General features: G+C 41.6%; 1 protein-coding gene across 1 annotated transcript; it reads right to left on the bottom strand.

Annotated features, from left to right (window-relative positions):
- Positions 1-11,285: 11,285 nt before the first annotated feature.
- On the bottom strand, positions 11,286-20,729 carry LOC149285183 (methyl-CpG-binding domain protein 5-like). Its single transcript, XM_089495752.1, has 10 exons — positions 20,617-20,729; positions 19,396-19,498; positions 19,111-19,291; positions 16,436-18,505; positions 15,228-15,545; positions 14,516-14,733; positions 13,012-14,202; positions 12,414-12,487; positions 11,848-11,923; positions 11,286-11,357 (listed from the first exon to the last, which is right to left on the bottom strand). Exons 1-10 carry the CDS (start codon positions 20,727-20,729, stop codon positions 11,286-11,288), a joined length of 4,416 nt encoding a protein of 1,471 aa, XP_089351878.1.
- Between the last annotated feature and the right edge of the window lie 1,691 nt (positions 20,730-22,420).

Here is a 22,420-nt window from a genome sequence, read left to right as displayed (position 1 = left end):
TGGCTGGAGTGTCCCTTTAACTTTGTGTCACTTAACCTGGAAATGATTGTATTTGTGATCTGAGAAACAGCTATCCGGGCTAGATGAGCAAGCCTGTTTTTTCATGTTTCCATTAAACAGGGGGGGGGGTATTTGTTTTCTGCACACCTCATCTTATTTCAGTCTCCTAACCAAATCCACCAAATCATTGTCAAGCTGCATTCTGATATTCATTAAGCTGACTTGACCTTTATCACAGGTACAACGAGGCTTATTCATTATACTGGGAATGTACAGAACAGTTGATTCCATGGCACACCATCAAGCACTATAACCAGTAAGATTATCTTTCTGAACTGGCCCTGTGTGATGAAGAACCTCTAGGCTCGTAGGCGTTAGCTCATTATGATTCTTAACAAAGTCTGGGAATTGAAAACATTCCATTTATTTCCATTGATGTTTATTTGCAAATAAAACATACAACCCGACCAGATACAGAGTCGTACAACCCATAGCTTAAAAAATTACAAATAAGCATTTCATACAACCCAGTTTATGATCTTGTACCAAAGCCTTTCCCAAGCAAGAAGAGAAAAGGTCCAGTCTATTTCCAAGAAGTAACTCAAACCTAAATTGCAGGTAAACATAAGCCTATATATTAGGTGGCTCCGGCATGGTCAACCTTCTGATCGTTCTCCTACAAAGTTCTCCCGACAATCACTCTTATTTCCCCCCATAGACAAGAGAATTTACACAACTGTACCCTTGAAGAATCATCTAAAGTATCTGACCATCCAAACACCATGGAGCTCAAGTTCCATCAAACACTCCAGTTGTATTTTGAATAGAATGTGTTAAATATCCCATGCGCTTAGTGTCTAATGAAGTATTTTTGATAACATTCAGTTTGCTTCCACTGCCGGACCAAGGCAGGAGTGTATAACCCAGTTTGTGCGGTCTATCAGGAATCTCCTCTGGAATGGAGCCCAGCAAGGCCGACTCCGGTGCTGCCATTACCCGACCCGCAGGACCGTACAGAGAAAGCCCAACGCACAATCCCACATTGGCATGACTTCAGGGCAAGACCAAAGCATATGGCAAATGGCTTTGTTGTCCCACACTCTCCAACACATCAGTGGAGCTTCTGGGTTCCATTCTAATGCAAAGTCCTGGTTTAGTGAATATGCCCCCGATGTCATGTCCATTCTTTTTAGTGATTGTAAAGTTACTGTGCTTTATTATGTGTGTTTATAGAAATGCACCGCGGGGGGGGGGGGGGGGGATCCACACTAATACACTAGTAAATACTCAGTACCCCTATTTTGTAAGACGGATCTAAAAATACACATTGTGTTGGTGGATCACTTATAAATATAAGGATGACCTGTTACTTAATAATTTGATGTAAGCTGGAGCTGTCCCTTTGCTGCCTCATTCGAAGACATTTGACATTTAATAGCTTTACAGATGAACAAACAGCCCCAGAGGTTCGTGTGGACGATTGCAAAGCCATGCGGGAAGATTCGAGGAAACATGGCAGCGTCGTGAGAAACAAGTGTCGATTTTATAGAATGCGATAAGACGTCAAAGCTGAGAAGATAACTCTAAAGATCTTAAAGGGAAAGTCCCACTTTTTTCCCATTATGTGTCTTATTTATATTGCCAATGGGGGTAATTACTTGGTAAGTTGGTATTTATGTTTCCCATACGTGTTCTTAGTTCCTGTTTTTTCCGGCGTGATTTCCACGCGGCACATCTTGTGTTGAGTGTTGCCTTTCGTGGTCGGACTTCAGACAACAAGGATCCAGAGCTGACGATAAAAGCGTCATACGTGAAGCCAGAGTATAGTCTTAACATGTGACGCCAGCTATGTACGTAACACTACTTTTTTCATCGAGCACTAAAACTATCCCGAACCAAAACCCCTCAATGTTTTAATCTCAGTGTTTAATCTTCTGCTTTCACACATACGTATTCATGCTAACACACGCACATATTAATTCACACACTGCCTCCCTAACTCCCTTAACCTCTCATACACGCACTTATGCACCTCTCATCCAGCCTTTTTTATAGCCTTCCCCCCACCGCGTTCCAGTCTCTGTGTGCCGCCTGGCCCAAGTCATACCAGCCCTTTTTGAAGAATTTTGGAGTGGCTCAGGGGGCAATTGCTCTCACTGACCCCCCCCACCCAGCCAAGCCCACCCCTGATTCAGTAAATGATATAGCGAATGGATTATGTGTATGTATACAGTTACTTATTTTCATGCTTTGCCCTCGTATATCTACTTTAGCACTGATTAAAATAAATACGAAAGTCTATTTTGATAAAACTTTATTTTTTTTATTATTTTCTATTTTTGAAATATCATTTGCGTTACTAGCATGTGACCAGAGGAGGGCCATGCGTAATCAAGAAAGATCCAAAGATCCCCAAAGTTCCATCACACTGTATTTAAAATAAGGTGATTGTTCCTTGGGACTTTTTTCCCAGAATAAATTCCACAAATCTTTCAAAATCTACGCTGCCGGATTTAACACTTTTTTTTTTTAACCAAATTCAGCATTAGAAACTCCATCTCAAGTACATATGAATGCCGGAGCCTTTACTAGAAATGATTCTTTATTCAAGTGCAATTTTGTCTCATTCTTCATTTTGCAGGGAACACGTGTCACATGACACAGGTGTCAGAAGTCATCGCTTACTATAGAAATTTCTGGTGCTGTTTTTAGATGATAAAACCTGTAAAGGAAAGAGAAAAAACTAATTTCTGCTTAACATACTAGAGCGGGCACTTAATGTTTTGTCTGAGTGGAACAGCACCTTTAATGCTACCTCGTCCGAGATGCGATGTCTTGGTGGCTCTTTTTGAGTACTCTGCGCTCATGGGATGCCATGGTAACTAGATAAACTCTCGACTGCTAGGGTACACATGGTGGATGCAGTGGTGTAGTAGTTACCATGGTAACAGAAGTGAGGAGTGGGGGTAGAACAAATCCAATCTCCTGTTATGATGTGTCATGTTACATGGAGCTCATGATCGCTTTCTCAGCCAGGGACGCTTTTAAAGGGACGCTCCACCCATCATACTCACTTTAATGCATGTGATAGCTGTGTGGGCCCTTTAAATTTTTGTGGAGTCCCCTCCCCCCACAAATGTATCAGGGGGTTCTGCGGAATCCTTTTATACACATTTGCCCCTCCCCCACTCCCCAGCTATTTTTCATACGTGTGATATGTTCAGCCAAACACATCTCCCCACATGTGATAAACTCACCCCCAGAACTCCCAAAGATTTCAGTGGGCGTGCTTTGCTGCCACTGATTGGCTGCTACAAGCAGCCAATCTGTGAAAAGAATCATCAGACCACGGAGTTGGAAGGCAGCTGCAGGGCTGCAGTTTCAACTTGAGTCTGTTTTCTTGTCTCTGAAGAATGTACATTAAACTACTCACAGAGTTCTTATTTGGAAGGGCTGTCAGTGACGTTAAACTGTTTTATTCCCATCCGGACATGTTCTCGTTGATGACCATTAAATTCTAACTTTTGATGGTGAAAAGAAAACCAAAAAACCAAAAACTTCAAGAAACCAAAAAGATATTGAATTTTAAGGGACAGCCCTACTAAAGAAGAGAGCGTACTAAAGTAAAAGGATTCTGAATTATCGTTGTTATTATAATTATATAATAATAATAAAAAAATATTAATACTGATAATAAGTATTTTATTTATTGATTGATTTCTTTTTATTGTATGGCTCTCCTGAGCTGCAGCTCTCCACCCTGTCTGCCACCGCTTGTAGCAGCCTAAGCGCTCCCATTGAAACTCTCATTGGACCCCCTTGTGTTTGCTGTGCCAGCGCCGTGGCAATCCGACCAATAAAGACCATATGATAGTAACAGACAATATACATCGCCCGCATGGAAAATACCCCCAGGGTGGGCAAAGGGGCAAATGCATAAAAGGGGTTTATCATCCATGGATTATCAGTTTTTGCTTTTCCTCACATTTCCGATGTGGAGTGCGGTATGGGGTACAGCAGGCAGGATGGAGGCATTATTATTCACAAAGACCCGACGCATCCCCCCGCATACATGACTCCCATATCAATGGGATGCTTGAGTGCCGCCATCCCACTCGTACTAAGCTGATGAGAGGGGCTTTACGCCGGTTACATCTCCTTATGTATTCGCTGCTTGGAGAGATTGGGTGAGACGGTTCCATTACCTGTTGGAACGCAGGTTCATGGAGATGGAAAACAGACTCGAGTGTCGCGGTTATTAGGCACATGCCACTTCCCACGAAAAATATAGATACATATATATATACATACACATATATGTAGGTAAAGGGACTTATTCACATCATCACACAATAGAAATGGCTTGTGCAACCCCCATTATAAAAATGCACAGAAATGTACTCAGCGATACTCTGCGATTGCGATAAAATGCAATTTTTTTGGGAAAAATATCGCACTGGTTTCTAGTTTTTGCCCCATAATATAATGCGTTTTGGGCAGCTGCACATTAGCCGTTTGTATGAGTTCTCGCTCTGTTATCGCAACCCAATCTACTAGACAAACACCCTGCTTATCATACTGCTTTTTGGTAAACAATAGAATGGCTCGGTCTTAATCGCCCAGCCAGACACTCTGTCTAATGAAAGTGTATGGAGGAAGGGACTACTTAGCATCACCAAAAAGAATAAGCTCAGAGCAGGTAAAGTCACCCCAAATATCACATGCCTGACGAAAACGGTTGCTGTGGGCATTGTGGGCACCACAAGGCTACAGGTGTAATGCCGGGCACGTAGCCATTGTATAAATGCGATGGAAGCCTATAATTTCTTTCAGCACACACCAAGGGTGCGATACCTACCAAGTGGGGATTGGTTATGTAGCATGATCTTATCAGCTCTTTATTTTGTATATTATTAGTAAAAAAAATGTTTTTAAGAAGGTGGTAGATAAGTGGAACAGCTTCCTGGCAGAAGTGGTAGAGGGTAATACAGTGCATGCATGGGATAGACATACGGCTCCTGAATCTACGACGAGACCAACGACTGATTAAGGTTTTAGTCTTTACAGCTGGACTAGACGGGCTGAATTTTCTAGGTAGTTTTTTACTTCATTTGCGGGTATTTAATACTTTCAGCAAACTGGCATTTCATGAGTTAAGGCGGCATTTTTACTCTGCGATCACGGTTTTTCTTTAGTAATAATGCGTGATATAATTGTGTTTTGGCAGCGGACGGCGGGGGAACGAGGAGCTGGGCGAACCGGTTTTCCCGTGTAAAGGTTTTATCGGCAGATCACTCTGTCCCTTTCCTGACGCGATCGTTTCATTCTCCGGATTCCAAACTATTTACATACTGAAGAAATGGACAAATATTCCGGGATTTATTGCCCAGCGGGCGTTTTGCCGAATTTATCCGTTACGTGAGGTTCTAACAATGGGAATTATCGATACATCATACAGAAGCAGCTCAGAGAGGGTAACGCCGAATAATCTTACCCCATATGGTAGATCGCTGGTGGTCTTGTGCAAACTCTCGCTTTAGTGAATAAATCCCATGGCGTTTACAGCTTATTTTATACACTGGAGGAAATGAGGGTTTAGGTATACAAATGCATACCTCCGAGCCGTCTCAATTTCCACAGGACAGTCCTGATTTTCCAGCACTGTGCTGCACAGCTGGCCCACTTCGTGGGATCACGGACTGGTAAGGTGAATGCCTGATGTCTAAGCGAAGTCTCTTACAACACAAGCCCCTATCACAGCTCGCACACGGCCACCATGCCACACATTGACACTACAGACAGCCAGGTGACCAGATAGGTGATCCTTCCCATCCTTATTGCCCCCTCAACAAAGGTGTCCCAGAAATAATGATTTATTAATATAAAAATTTGCCTCCTTTATCATTTTTTTCTGGGAATGATTAATTGCCATGTGACACAAAAGCAAGCACTAAAAAAGTTTTTCAAAAAACTGATTGATTGAACTCCTTTGTGCACAATTTTTTTTTCTGTTCGACAGTTTTTCTTGTTCCTCTTTTTTTTGTTTGTTCTTAATTCTTCGTCTTTATGTACATCTTAATCTATGGCAAACATGAGGATGACTAAAACATTCTAAAGTGGAATTTTTTTTGCCGTATGTCTAATGTAGATCTGTATTTATGTAAAATTTAAATGGAGAAAAAAAAAAGTTTTTTTAAGTGGTCTATGTTGTTTTTTGTGTGTTATCTATCCTTCAGAGGAAATAAAAAATAAAATGATGGATCTGTTAAAGTTTATTTTCTTAGAATACTAGTGAGTGTAATCACTGCAGAGAGTGGCAGAGTTCCTCCTGATTGCATCTCCTTACACCAGTAGAAAAAAATCACAGCGGCTTTGAAAGCGAAAGAATGAAGAAATACAATAAAAACTACGAAAACTCCCCAACAGATTGTGATTTACATAAAACGAGGATGCTCTTTAGCGCATGTAAGTTTAAAAAGGCACTGCTGTAATTTATTATGCCTGTAACAAAATGACCCAGAATTTATTCCATGTTAAATAAACGGTCTCAGAATCATTCATTCACTTACGTTTTGTGAGAGTCCTTTCTGTCCTGTATTATAGTCAGTGGTGTAATTCGGTTGGGCGCTGTCCTAGACCTTACCCAGGGCAGTGCCCCAGCCTCCCCTCAGACTTACCCCCCCGGCCACCGTCATCTACACGGAGCGCTAGTATATGACATCATATCCCGGCAGGGTGCATTTTAAGGAACCTCGGTACATTTGGTACGGAGCACTGCCATAGACACAGGCCTCCATAGTGTACGTTGGTCAGTAACAGAGGAGCTCCAATTGGCCCATAGAGCTTTACGGCCCAATTGGCTAAATTCCTTAAGTTATGGGCCGGAGGGGCTGCATCCCCTAGAAATTAATGGTTTATATCAATCCCCCAACACACTAGTAAATATAGTTTTTTTCCTAATGTACTATGTCAGCTAAAAACCATGTGAGGACTCCATACGATGTTCTCAATGGCTTTGGATACAGCATGCGTTCCTTATATTTGCGACACACTAGGTCCATAAACATCGCAATCTTGGGTTCATCTTTCATGAGTCTCCACTCATTTTAGTAGACGCTCTCATTAGACGCAATGTTCACTCTTGCAATTTTCATATCATAAACATGTTGCTCCCGTGCGACTTTCTTTAATAATAAACAATATTCCACCGTGAGCTTTACGCGGGGCTCTCGTAAAAAAATAAATGGGACATGGACCTCACTCCTTGGCACACAATCTTCCATCGTTCTATAATCATGGGAGGTTATTGGGAAGAATTCATGAGATGCACTTGAAAATATTACCTTAATGTGGCATTCAAGGCATGGGGACCAAAGACATAAAAAAGGGAACAGAAAATTGCAAAGCAGATCTTCCTTATTATTATTTTGTGACTTGAAATGAGGAGTGGTGTTAGCGTGTGCGGGTGCTCGTGCGGGTGTGCGTGTGTTTAGTATTATTTACATAACACTTTATATTTAGGGAAGACACTTTATAAACTGTTCTGTATACAGAACGTATCGATCATCCCTGAATTTAAGATGGATTAGTTCTTGAAATCGATAAATTTGTCAAAAACAGGACCCTATAGAAGATTACAAATAAATACAAAATTAACCAAAATCGTTAACATTTTAGACAAACTTAGGAATTGAAATGCATTCAGCACGCTAAGCGTTTGATAACACCGGTCTTCTTACGAGGCATGGACATTGATTAGTAGTCATATGGTAATCACCCCCCACTCTGCTTGTGTAATGGGGGCGGGTGGGGTTGGGGAGGAAAAACAAAAAACCCACTGATGTGAATAGAAGCTTACTAAGGCCTGAAGGTTTCATTCAATCATCCAATGAGCCAAGGAAGGAGGCACTTTTAAATGATAAGAGGTTGCCATCTATGAAAGTTAGAAATAATCACACATGTAAGGGGAAAGCCCATTAACAAAAAAAAATTGGGGGCCAACCTTTGGGCCCCTGCCTCCTCTGACTTATCAAAGCGCTGTTTGTATATTTGTCTTCACATATACTATAATAATAATAATAAAAAAAAAGACGAGCTCCGACTCAATTGGATAAAATAGATAATAAAACTTAGAAAATTAGAGAAAATCACCTAAAATTAAACAAAATTATAACACTGTCAAGTTTGTTTTGATATTTTTTGTTCATATTGTATGTCAGATGTATAAGAAATGTAGTTGTTTTTTTTTAGCAATTCTAATAGAAAAGATAAACATTAATTTATTGAAGAAAAATACCTCCGTACTACTCGCCCAATAAAAACTTCCTTTTAAACACAGAAATAAATAGTTCTGCAGGTAGAATTTCATGTATGTGAACATTTTTTTGTTTTTTTTAATCACAAAGTAGGTGCAACATTTTTTTTTTAAAATGTCACAACACGGCATGACCTGTAATTCTCACAATATTTACATTAACCATGTACATAAATCCAAAAACTCTGAAAATTAAAGAAAAAAAACCCTGAAAATGATACGACGTGAAAAACAAAACTACTCCTAGAGCACACGATATTATAATCCAAGGGAGCGCACATATACTTTACATAAGAGACTAATGTAAAGTATCAAGGGGGGGGGGGGGGGGGAACAAACGCTGATCGGTACAAATTAACAAATTCACCAGACAATTATAAATTATGAATAAAGAAAAGAAATGGAAAATATGAGAAAAAAAATGAAAACAAACCAAAATGAAATCAAGTTCACATACATATCTTTATGGATAACATCGGTGTGGACAAAAACAGCATAAAAAGCAGGCTAGTACGAAATATGGGTAACATTAATAACGAGTTTAAAAGTAACACACACACACACACGCTGTTTAACAGAAAAAAAGTGTATGCTGAACACGGGAATCGCTTGACAAAAAGGTTTTATGGGGAGACCGTGTTGAGATGTCCACATGCTTGATTTGGAAATGAACCGAACAAAGACAACGGGTTTGTCGACTCCAGGCCACCGTAGCTCCGTGCCGCTTGACGCCATCCACCGGGTTTCGAAAGTCAGGATAGAACTACATCACGTCCGTGTATATACATATATATGCACACGCCGCTTACCCTCCTCTTATCAAATACATATATATATACACATACAGATCGGGAGATTTAATATTTTGCTGCAATTACAATGTTGTAGGCTCAATATTTATTTTTTAGTGTTTTTGTGTTTTTTTTTTTTTTGTTTCACATTTTCACTTTACGTAACATAAATAATTTGGTTAATAAAATAACTAGCATGTTTCAGCCACATTAATATATAATCTGTTAACAGTATAAATATTTTTTTTTTTCTTAAATAAAATAAATCTGTGATATGTTACATAATACTGATAAAAAAAAAAAATTAAGCTTCTGGTAGTGAGTCCAGCCACCTCCGGGTTCTGATGGGTTAATACTGAGTGACGGCTCTTGTATTGGACATACATGCGTATTAGGCGAGTTATATTACGAGTACAGAGCTTTAGGTTTTTTTTTTTCCTTGTATGATAACACAAGTAGTGTAGAAATACAACAAAATATAAATTAGCAATAGAAACTGCAGTCAGTCGATTGAAAGGGTGGGTTTTTTGGCCCTAACACAAGGAAAGAAGAGGACTTCTCCGATACAGGCGGTATGTGGGTTCAAACGCAAAGCAGGGAGAAAGATTTAAAACGGGAAGCGTTTTAATTCAGGGCTGGGGGGTACTTTGGGTTCTACCGGACTAAAACACCCCGTCTATTCTCCTGCCAAATTGCGGCAAAGCTGCGGTAATCCAAGTGCAGCCAGAACGCCCTACATTGGCTCGGGAGCGCTGTATTTTTAGCCCCCAAAAAAACTCATTTATAGGAACCACCAGCTGGCTCCTTAAAAAAAACTAAATAAATATTTTTCTATTTAAATTTTTTTTTTTATTTTTTTTTCATGCTGTCCCTGTGCAACAGAATTTTAACAGGAATCTCCACGAAGGCCGACCATCCTACCATGCAAAAGACTAGTGATTATTAGTATGGGTACACGCGGATACAATGAGAAGTGGTCTTATCACCATAGCAACCAGTGGACTGGTTCAAAAAGCAGCAACATTCCACCCTTTTTTTTTTTCCCTTTTTCTTTCTAGGATTATTTCTGCTTCTCTTCTGTAATGAAAGTTTTTATTATCTCCTGGCCGCTATGTCAGTGTATTTTGGGAACAGGCTAAGCCCACAAAGCCTGGAACTGAGAAACCTCACACGCCGTGGACACAATAAACTTCAAACTCAACTTCCTTAACGTTACCCGAGTCAATCGAGGGGTTTCCCTGCATTCAAATTGGCTTAGAATCAGTAAAATTTGCTACATTTTGGGCATACTTTAAAATCCAGGCTCTCACCTGCTGGGTTCGAAGGCTTACAGGAACTAAAAGGGAGGGGGGGGGCAAACCCCCCCCCCCCCCAAATTATTGCAATAATGAATTATCAATCAAAAATAAGTAAGTGACATGCAGACATTTTCCTTTCGCATCCGGCAACGTCTCGCTCTCCCACAGGGACCTGAATGAACGTACAAACTTTCCAAGCAAGGTTAATTTTAAATGGAGAACGAAACGGGAAGGAGAAGAATGACGTGAAACGCCGTAATTACGGTTTGACATAATCATGCCTGTCTTTTTGCTGTTAATTACAAAAACAGCTTTCATTTATACTATCATAGAAAAGAAAAAAAAAAAAAAGCAGTTAGGCTGTATCGTTATTTACGACTATACACCGGAATGTGTACTCGATAGAAACCCAAATAAATGTGTTTTTTTTTGTACACTATTATTGTACAGTAAAAGATAAAGTGTGCAGTCAGTAAGCTCGTACGCGACCGTATTGTACAATATTTACAATTCACTTATCAGCAAGAAACTCTGGATTTTCTATATACACATCGAAAACGTAAAATCGGAAACATTTGGACTATTCTCTCTTTTTTTTTTTTTTATAATCACAACTGTAGCATCATAGAAAGAAAAGAAAAAAAAAAAAAGAAAAAAACAATTGTCATTCAGTCACATGATAATTATTTGTTTTTTTTCTCCAAAGACTTCGATGGGTTTAAACCCACCGGCCTAATGCAAAAATATTTACCACTGTTTCACTATACACCAGGTGGTGATATCTATCAGTCGTCATAGAAATATTGATATACATATATTAATATCAATGCCTATATACAGATAAATGTGCATGTTCTTAACCATTAGTGAAGACATTCAATGTTATCTAGATATCTTTCGCCTCTTGGGCTTTGGAGGCTTCAGTTGCCGGTCTCTCTGTGGGATCTGGTGCACCTAGAACAACAAATACAGTTCGTAGTTAGGAAGGAAACATGGACTGGTGTCCCAGCGTCTCCATGAACCCACGCAGGACCCACGGCCAGCTGCCCACCCAAGGAGTAACGGCTCCTCGATACGGTGGGCCAGGCTAAGACCGACCATGTATGATAGAATCGGTGACACATAGCTTTCAGTAGCTATTTCTAAGCCACCGCCGTTACTCAAAAAGCCCCTAAAAATGGGAATAAGGCAGTTGGGCTTTATGAGGCTTCTGGTCGAGTGGCCGCCATGATACTACACCAAACACAGCTAGACTTCTATTACGATTAAATGTTGATAGTGGCTTCTTCGCTAGACAACTTCTCAGCTGCACTTAAGTGTGTGATATCTATCTATACATGTCCATTAATACATTAATGGACATTAAAACTTAAAAACCCATGGGACTATAACTAGACGTGGCAGTTACCGGTTACCCATGAAGAATGATGAGTGCCGGACTTACATTGCCAGACATCTTGTCCAGCTCACTCATCGCTTCGTGTATAGCAGCTTCTAAATGGTTGTTTAGTGTTCCGCTTCTACCAAGAAACAAAGAAGACAATGAGAATCGACTAAAAACATACAAACAATATTTGTCAGTTCCCACCGTAAAGGCGTAAAGTAAAGTCTTTACAATTCTGTCCGCTGTATTTTATGACAATTGGCATGGAGTCTCGGGCTGGGACAGCACCGCACTCCTCAAAATGAAAAGGTATACGGGAGTAAGTGAATTAAAAAAGAACCGCAAGGAACTTGAAGTCCCCCTCTTCCATTTGGCCGGGAAGAGAAACCATAAACCCATTTATATTCAAGTAAAAATACAAAAACAAACCATGTGACGAGTAAGCATGCGCTCAATGAATTAAAGGGATTGTAAATACACGGCTCTCTAGACAGCGGAAGCTGATCGGACACAGATCTCCCGACGACTACAGTCAAAAGATCAGAAAATTTAACGTAAAGCAAGAGCCGTCGAAACTAAAAACTTAAAAATAAAGGATATTTTACGGCCTGAATGGGTAGTCTTACTTCCTAATTCTCTTCTGCGCTCGACTGTAAGCTTCCAATCCTTCGGTTAGTGTCTTTAGCTTCTCAGACTCCACCTGAACGAAAGCACCACGAGAGTGACGTTACACAAATGAGTTCTGAATGCATGGCTTCCCCCCCAACGTGTAACACATCCACCAACACTAGGATACGTTTCGAGTTGACATACTGATTGGATAATTACAAGCTTTCGTCACTTGTCTATCTTAATGTGATCCGACAGGCTGACACAGAGTCCATAAAAGAGAGAAAAATTGGAATATGACATCATAAAGATGCTTTATTTTTGATGTCAAGAATTAAAATTCCAGATAACCTCATCCATGTTTAATTTCATAGGAAAAAGACCAATCAACAAGGCACCATGTGGTACTGTTGCTGACCTTCAGGACACTTGTGATGTCCACCTAGGTTCTTTCATGCAGTTTCTTACTGCCTACCCTCGTCATGGTTAACTAAATACCCAACCTTAGCCTCAATGATCAGTTTCAGAGACAGAAAATGAAAATCATATCTAAAATTGTTTAAAAAATATTTTTAAAATAGCCAATATTTATAATACAAGAAAAGCACATCATACCTTTCCTTCCTCTGAACTTTGTTGATATGAGTTGTGTAGATCTTCCCTTACTAACTTTCCAGGCCATGAAGCTAGTCCTTTGATTTGGCCCCAGACCAAGTCCCCCATATTAAACGTCCTTGGTCTATAATGCATTAACTCGTTTGAAGAAGGCGAGTCCGGTATCCGAAGATCATCCTCACTGCTGATACTTTTAGTGTCCGAAGGACTTGGGGCACAGCCATTCATGCCTTTGGCATGGAAGTCTCCGTTGTAGTGGACATAGTCTCTTGCTAAAGAGCTCTCCAAACTATTTGAAGAGCTCGGAGATTGCTCCTCTATAGGTAGTTCTTGTTTAGGAATGCTTAGCAGATCTCCAAACCCTCTTGGATGCGGAGTTCGATTCCCATTAATGTGAGCACATCTCTCTACAGTGTTCTCCAACCTTTCCTTAAAACTAATCATAGTTCTTTTGTAATGGTTAAATCTGAAATTATCATCTAGCGTTTTATCGTTCTGACAATGTCTCGGTGGCATCAAAATCTGGCACGGCTCGTCTTCGTAGGGGTGTAATACGGACATGTTGCCAGGTCTCGGTTGACAAGGATTATGGTGGATCTGCCCAGTGTGGTCCATAAACTCCTCGCATTTCCACCGGTTGGCTTCCCCAGGGCTTTGACCTCCGTTCCACTGCTTTTTAGGCGTATTGCATCCAGATGACTTAAAATACTCAAATCCTTCTCCTTCGTTCATGTTCTTGTGATCAAAGCTCTTCCTCATACGATTCCCTCTAGGGTTCCTGGCTCTGACTTCATGGTCAGAGTTTCCAATGTTCCTCCCATGAATTACTGCACTGACGGTGCTAGAGAGATATAACGGGTCACCAATCGACGCAGTGAAGGCACTCATGGCGCTTAGAGCTGGAATAGGACTCATCCGCGTTGTACTTGAAACAGCCGTGGTGATCACAACTTGCATGCCTTTGCTTGCAGCGTCCACCACAGCTTTATAAATTGCATCAACCGAGTTGTCTCCATCTCGTAAATTACCTTTCAACTGTTGCCCGAGCAATGGGTCAGTCCTTTGTTGGATGTTACAGGGTTTATCTGGAAATGGAGGAAGAGTTGTGTTTGGATTCTCCGGTAATGAAGACATTCCCATCTGAGCATTTATCTCCTTGTTTGACAACATTGAATTCTCTTGCATTCTCATCTACAACAGATACAGATTACATTTACAGAGCTAATTCCAGACACGATACACCCTAGAGCGGTATCACACTGGCATTACAGATATGACTGTGCGAGTCTACGTCTAAGATTTCCAGTAAAACCTTCCATCGTAAGTTATCTAATAAGGTCTTATCTGCTAAACTACCGAAGAAGAATCACAGGATGCAATTGGGTATAATTTAAGACAACAAAAAATAACCATTATTCTTTTAGAAAATGAGAAAAAAAAAAAAAAAGATACGTAAAAATCTACCAAAAAGAATAAATACAGTTGCAACATTTTATAGAATTACCTGGAAGTTTTGGAACAAACAGGCCATCGGGTTGAGATTGTTAGATGGCTGAGGAAGAGGGGTTTGCCCTTTCATTGCCTGTATATTTTGGTACCCCTGAATAAGCTGCTGCTGTTGCGGTTGTTGATTTGATGGGAACATCTGAGTGTTATTAAGTAACGACTGAAGATGAGATAGCTGATGGTTGTTGAGGGTGCTGTTCATTGAAGACACGTCGCCTGAAACGCACAAAGAGCAATACGTCGATCAACATTTTTATAAACAATTTTCTTCTGTTACTCTTAAAGACGGGAACCATCTGCATGGGTTGGTTGTGTACAATAATCACTAGACAGATATCTTATTGCATATAAACCCTGATGCACAGAATGTATCTCCTTAACAGCTTATTACACCAATCTGATTATGTTTTGGGGATGTTAATTGCAAAGCCTAAACTACCTAAAACTACCTAAAAATAAAACAAACAAAAGAAAAACAAAACTAGGGTGAGTAACGACTTAATGTAGGTAGGATAAAAGATATTCACTATAACCAAACAAATCATGGAAGGGGCGATTGAAAAATAATAAAATATATCCGTACCGAAATTTAGAAAATATTCACGTTAAATACCTTAAAGGACACCGGGCGTTATCAATGAATTAGAAATATTCTAAAGGCTGTACAAAAAAAAAAAAAAAGGGATAATTGAGGTTGACCTCAGACTTGCCTTCTGCTGTCGAAGGCTGTAGCATATGCAATATGTTCTGATTTAGGAGATGTTGTTGGTTCATCTGTAAAGGCATGGGCATGCAACCGAGAAGGTTCGAGTTCATGGAGCGGGGCAGATTCGTAGCGTTCTGTGTAAAATGCGATGGGTGCTCGGGGCCGGCGAACGGGTAAGTCCCGGCCATAGGGACTTGGCTTTGCGGCGGGTTTCCAGAAGCAGTAGTGACTATTACACCGTCCTGAAGAACGGATGTGGTCTTCGTCATTGCCGGATGACCCGCGCCAGCGATTGCGACAGATGACAAAGGTACTGGAATCCCTACAACGTCAACAAAATTACGACAGCGTTAATTTTGACTTTAATTATGCTTAAACGAATAATACAATTCATGTAAGAAAAGAACATTCAATGTAAACCTAAGCAACCAAACATGTAGTCTGCGTGTAACGTTTAAGAACGGGCCAATCTATGGCTAGAACGTAACCGGTCCAAAAATACGCTCTTCAAATCCAAGGCCATTGTGCCTTTAAAAGCTGGCAAAAGTTGGAATCGAGACAAAAATACATAGAAACGCATTGATGTTGGATGTTATCCATCCTGTGTAGTTTTTTTGTGTAACCGGACAACAAAGGGGGGGGGGCCTTTTAACCACTGTTTGTTTTACAGGAACAAAAATAAGTATAGAAATAAAAAAAGTAATTAAAAGATACACAGAATTGTGCATAAATACCAGTTGGAAACCTAGTAAAATAGGGCAGATCACAGTAGCTGCTGAAAGCTGCTATTTCATTTCGTAAAATATAAAAAAACCCCAAAAACTATATACGGAATAAAGAAAGATGCGAACAGGGTGATGCTGAGAGGAGGATTAGTTAGAAAATAAGCGATGATAACATATTTCATTAACTGTACATTATAAAAGGATCGACCCAGGCGAGTGTCTACTGTGAGAACGGCACAGATCTTGCATAACCTAAACCTAAATTGGTAGATGAAATAGGTCATCTGATCACGATTTACCATCAGGTTAAATACCGCTAACAAAAGAAAAGATAGGAAAAATATAGTCGGGTAAAATGGGATTCTGCGATCAATGCCATGTTGACATTGCGTGATTTTTGGGGTTTGTTACTACCTGTGAACTCGGTGAAGGATCTCTGTCTCCACCACCCTCTAGTACAAACCCTTTATGCTGAATAAAATCCTACCTGCATCGGAACTCATTTGACTGCAGCTGTTAATGCTGTTGGCGATCATTGGCATGGATGACGTCTGCATTCGCGACTGGGGTGGGTTCAGGTGTAAAGAGCCACCTGTGTGATTTGCCATCCCGTAGGCGCCGCCGCTGGGCACCGGATTCATTGGGCCAGGGAGGTGGTTGTTGGGAATGGGAGCGCCCCCGTGAACAAAGTTCGTATTCTGGCAGGGAACGCCATCACCTCGAAGAGGTAAATTGTGCGCCAGCGAACTATGAAGTGCAGAGGAGTTTATATTGTTTTCCGGAAAATTAAGCTGATTGGGAGGACAAGGCATGACTAAATTGGGGTTCTCGGAACCCGGGGTACTATTGCTGTTCATATGAGTGTTTTGACAACTCATGTTTTGGAGAAGCTGTGACATGGAGTTCACGGGGAATGAGTTTTGCCCTTGCTTTCTCATTAGATCTGGCCCAGACTTTTGGATTCCAGCATTGTCCGCTTGCGATTGTTTCAATAAATTCAACACCGCAGCAGCCGGCTGTTTCCGTTTCCTTAAGGGGTCTTTTTGCTGAGACATCAACTTATCTCTCAGGGCGGCTCGACCGCTTTGCCCGTCTCCCGTCGGCAGAAGCATATTGGTAGCAGGCGGAAACATGGGGTTTAAAGTGCTAGTCCCATCACTGTTGCCACAACCGACAACAGGTCCGGAGTTACCGCTATTGTTACCAGCGAGTTTATTTTGATTTGCTAGCTGTGCTTTGGCTGCTGCTGAAAGTAAACTACTCGCTGGAAAAGAGGCAGCATTGTGCTGGTTCAATATCTGGTTTAATGGCATTCCCAGCAGACCTGTCTGACTCTTCAATGGGGCATTGCCAACGGAGGAAGGGGCAAATACAGCACTGTTCGGGGGATTTAACACATTGTTCATTCCAGCTACCAATGGGTTGTGGATGTCTTTGAACTGATGATGTGCGTCGGGCTTAGTAGATGGACTCGATGGCATCGATGGCCTCGGAGAGCCCAGATTGGACCTTGGTGATTTTGCCGGAACTTTGATCCCACCACACGCGGGCTGCGTTCCTAGAGGAGGCATCATAAAATTCCCATGATCCGAAGACGTGGAAGATGAGCGTGATCTTTGGGGGGACGCCTCGATCCTTCCCATAGCCGGTCCCATCATATTAACCGGGGAGGTCACCGGTGACGGTGAGAGGGAAGTCGAAGCTGGATGTTGAATTCTTTGAACATGATTACTATGGTTCACATGACCAGGTTTGATAGTTGGCAAAGGAAGATTGCTTGGCAAAGGAACGACGGCAGGTGGCATGTTTACATTCATCACAGGTACCTGAGCGTGAACATTTGAATGAAATGAGTTTGCGTTGATGACAGGATTCTGGATTACCGGCTTACTGGGAATGGGGTCAAGAATACCGAGGGGGTCTTTTTCTGAAGACGTCAATGGCTTTTTCTGAAGAGCACAAGGCGGTGGAGGCGGTGGCAACGGCGGAGGGGGAGCTTGTGTCGGTTTATGATGAAACATCGGCCGTGGCATATCCATGTTAGCTGAATAGTTACACATGGTCTTCTTTAATACTGGGCTAGTGAAAGTGGGGGACAAAGGGATATTAGTCCTTCCAGCCATCGCACAAGACGACTGCATTGGTGAACCATGCAACATTAGGGACTGTGGAGATATTGGAGTCCGGTTAGCATGAATTGGACTAGAATTAGGCGGTACGTGAAAGTTGTTCCTTGCAAATGCATCAGGGCTTCCCAGCGGGTCTGTCCGTGGAGATATTGATCCATCACCATATATCTGAGATCCCGATGAAGCTGGACTTGGCATTCCACCATGACCCCCGCGGAATGGCGACTTTTGGCCATGTTCACTGCTACCTAATCGTGACCTTGGGTAAGCAGAATGCAGTTCATGTGGCTGACCTCCAACGTGCTCTTTGACCATAAGTTTATACGGGTTTTTACATTCGGGCAGAGAGGAATTCACGACTCCTTCATGCAGTTTATTCCTAATCGACCTTGGAGTTGCTGCACGTGTAGGCACCACAGGAGCAGAATCTGTAATTAACAGAAACAATGACTTCATATAAATATGTATATACGTAGGTATGCAGACATCTGCAGATAGGTACGCATGTATGTATAACATAACTATAAGGGTAACAAAATCCAATTGAAAAGGCCATGGCCTCCTTGAGGAGGATAATTGGAAGATGCCAAAGTTAAATAAGTTATATGTTACGCTACACAATTATTTTTGCGTAAACCTGTTGCTTTCTCAAATCAAAGAATATACTTTGTAAAGCCGTTTAATATCGTTTACCAAGACATTTTTTTTTTTTTTTTTTTTAAAAGGTTGTGAAACGTTTGTTATATGGTGTGGTCAAGATCCATGGACTATGAGGGCAGCTAATACGGTAGGTTACCTCCGCAGCCATTACCACTGACATCAAAGATTTAGAAGAACCAAAATCAAGTGCGGCAAAGTGAACCTCTCCAGTAACATCTGCCACCAGTTACACTACTGTGCCGCCCGGGCTACGTATGGTTAATCCACATTCCCAGCCACGCTTGAGTTATTATATAAAAAGGAAAATACGTAGTTCGCATCGTACTCCCAGGGCACCGGCAATGAAAGGAGTGTCTGCATGCCAAAAACGTACTTGTTCCACCGCCTGGACTTGTCAAGACCAGCGACGGGTGCGGTGCTTCCATGCTTTTATGAAGTGTAGCCACAGCGATGATCTTCCGCTTATGGATGCACAATTTCGTTACATCTTCATCAGCTTTAACATCTTCTGCTGTCCTCTGCTTCACAACGGCTCCGGGGTCAAAATTAAACACCTAAAGCAAATTCAGACGGGGTGGAACAAGGTAAGCGTGGCCATGGAAATCACTTGAATAGCATTATTGTAAGGGATCGCTTTCTGAAACTGGCCAACTAGTACCTTAGGGAGAATTAGTGGACACTCCAACCCACACTTGCAGGTTCCATCTGTAAGAAGGTAGGCTTTGACCTGCTCCAGGCATGACAGGGGGGAACCACTGGGGCTGTGAACAAATTGAAATGTATATTAAATGATGTATGTATACCTTTCATGTCACAGAATCCACATGGTGAGGAATACCCCACACTACACTCACAATTCCTATTTTTTTTTCCTTTCTTAATAAACGGCATTGAAAGGTAAAGTTAGTTTCTTGAGGCAGCCATTACTTATCCTGTCTGATCTTATGGTACTTGCGACATTATGAGGAGCCAAAGATCTCTCTGCTCCATGTAAAGAAATAGCAAAAAGAAACATTTGTCAGGGGCATCAGAATTCCATAATCCTTTAGCGAGGATGATTGCGTTGTTATGATGTCTACATGGGACTGCAGGATAGCAAGACCGCCATGTCTCCACGAGACAAGAAAAAGCAACAAAAATTAAAGGGTTGCTGAACAAGCAGAAAAGCTTAAGGCAAGTAAAATAAAATAAACTTAAAAACAGAAACCTAACAAAGAAAGCGACTTCTGGAGGAGCTGTAGACCTAAAAACCCATCAACTCTTGTACAGGTCAGACAGCGTCACGGCTCTGAATCGGCAGATTAAAGATCTATCTTAGCGTAAAATTTTCTAAAAAAAAAAAAAAAAAAAAGTCACAGTATTTCAGTAAGATTTCAATCCATCCGAGAACATTTTCATTTTTGTTGATCCTTTCTCCCCCTGATACCAAAACCATTTGCGCAGGACACATACATTACTAAAATTAAACAGTGATTTTGTTTAACATATACATTTTTGGCCCGATATATGTTTTTGCAGATTCTTTTAAAAGGAACTGTTCTGCATTCTATTTTAAACAAACCTTGGCAGATCTGTCATTCTGTTCTACCCTGTGAAGGAGTAATCACATAAGAAACACAAACTTTTCAGTAGCCTTTCCAGTTTCCATGGCAACCACCTATCGGTGCCCGGTTTTGCATGACTTGACAATAAAGCGTTCCCAGCAATAATGTAACTTGACGAAAGAATTGTTTCCGGGAAGGGCACTGGGTGGTCAACGGCATTTTGTTTCAAACATTTTAAAAATCAACCGAGCAGGTGGGACAGCACCTTAAATGACAGACAGCTCCACCACCTGTAGAAGACAAGCTCACGTGTACCGGCTACCGGAATCGCTTACCTAACGTAAAGCACGCCATTTTGATCCACCCGCCGCTGCCAGCCAACGGGAACCTGCACCGCCGCCGCGACCCCATCATTGTCTCCTCTATCACACGCCTTTCCTCCATTCATTTTTTTGCTTGCAAAGCTTCCGAGATATCAGCAGAAAGAGGATGCTGGCGTGCCGTATGTAAGCATGACTCCAAGTGGACCGACACGGTACGGTTCTGCCAACTGTACAAAGGGCATTTGGTGGAAATACTGCTTTAGTCCGTTACCAGATCAAAAGAATTTCTCTTCGTTTCCGCGATCCATTCTTGTCCCAAATGAAATACGGATGAAAAAAAATACACCTTTGATCTACGACGACAATTGGCTCAGGAAGCTATGAGTCCTTTTTGCTGTGGAATAGCACAGTCCACCAATACGCGGCCACCTGAATGAGAAACAGCTTTATAATTTACCATAACAGCGTCCAATGGTGGAAAAAACATTCCCAGCGAGAGTAACAGAAAGTAGATTACCATTTATATGCAACATTCTTTCTGCTTTACTGTAACCTTCTAATAATCTGTATCCAAGACGAAGAAAAGGATCCAGGAGATTTCATGATGTCACAACTCCCAGTCTTGTTCCCTTGAAAATAAAGAAGAAAATGATGAGATGCTATACTTAAATATGAGAAGACCCCCCCCCCACCGCTTTCAGTATCTGCTCAGCATATGAAGAACATAGGATGTCCCATTTTGTTAAACTCATACTTTGTACTGAAAACGTGTAGATTTAGAAAACAAGGGTTTAGAGGGTCATTATGATTATATAATCTCCATTACCCAACAAAGTGGCGGCTCATTGGGTACCTGGTCTGGATGCCTTTAGCCCTACAGGGTCAGATCAGAGCCAAACGAAAAGACGACCTCCTGGGCCTGGAATTGGAAACATATGGACACAGTCTCAGAGACTGTAATAACGCGCAACGGCTTCAATAGCAACCATCATGATCAAATGAGCTAAAAACTGGATGTTCCACAATAAATGAGATTTTGGTTGGCTTTCTGTCTCGCCGCTATGGGGGGGGGGGGGGCTTTATCCAGCTCTGCGTTAAGTCTGGGGCCCGCCAGCATTTACTTGGGTCGTTCTTTTTTTGCATGAATGCACGAGGAGCGGTTTACTATGTAAAAAGCCAGACAGTAAGTGCAGTTGCTTGTTATCGCATAAATATTAACCCCCGCTCTGTAAATATTATCATTTTTCACAAACGCACGAGGAATAGGATAGTAAATGATTAATCGCAGCGGCTGCTAAGGATCGGATTATCGCAGACGGATTCGCGTGGAAAGAGAGGAGCGGAAAGGCTTCTCTGAAATATTTTGTACCCTTGGAGTACTTCCATTAAAAAGGAGGAGCCACGGTGTGCACCACGGGGACAGCCTCTCCCCCGTTCCTCCAATAGGAGGCGAGGTAGAGCGTGTAGGCCCACCCCTTTCGCGGAAGTACCTGGATAACAGAGAGAAGCGGACGAATAGAGAGGACAGAAGAGTGAAGAAGTAGAGCTGCGGAAAAGAAGACAGGGACACGGAAGCGGTCGGCGGAGAAGGTAGGGAGACATTGAGAGAGAGCGTGAGTGAGAACATGACGGCACCCAAAGCAAAAGGAGTCGTTTAGTCCTCCCCCCACCCCGTAGCGTTGTCTTATACTCCGCCCTTTTTTTCTTTTATTAGGATACAGGGTTTGTAAACAAATTTAATAATTAATGTGCTAGATTCTGCCGCTCAAATTAGAATTTAACACAGATTTAGTCTTTGGAGGAGGGGGGAGGAGAA

This window comes from Sceloporus occidentalis, unplaced genomic scaffold (genome assembly GCF_023333645.1).
Source record: "Sceloporus occidentalis isolate IW3139 unplaced genomic scaffold, rSceOcc1.0.p SCAF_83, whole genome shotgun sequence".
Taxonomy (NCBI): domain Eukaryota; kingdom Metazoa; phylum Chordata; class Lepidosauria; order Squamata; family Phrynosomatidae; genus Sceloporus; species Sceloporus occidentalis.
Note: the sequence above shows the minus strand (reverse complement) of the source record. Positions and strands in the feature narration are given on the sequence as shown.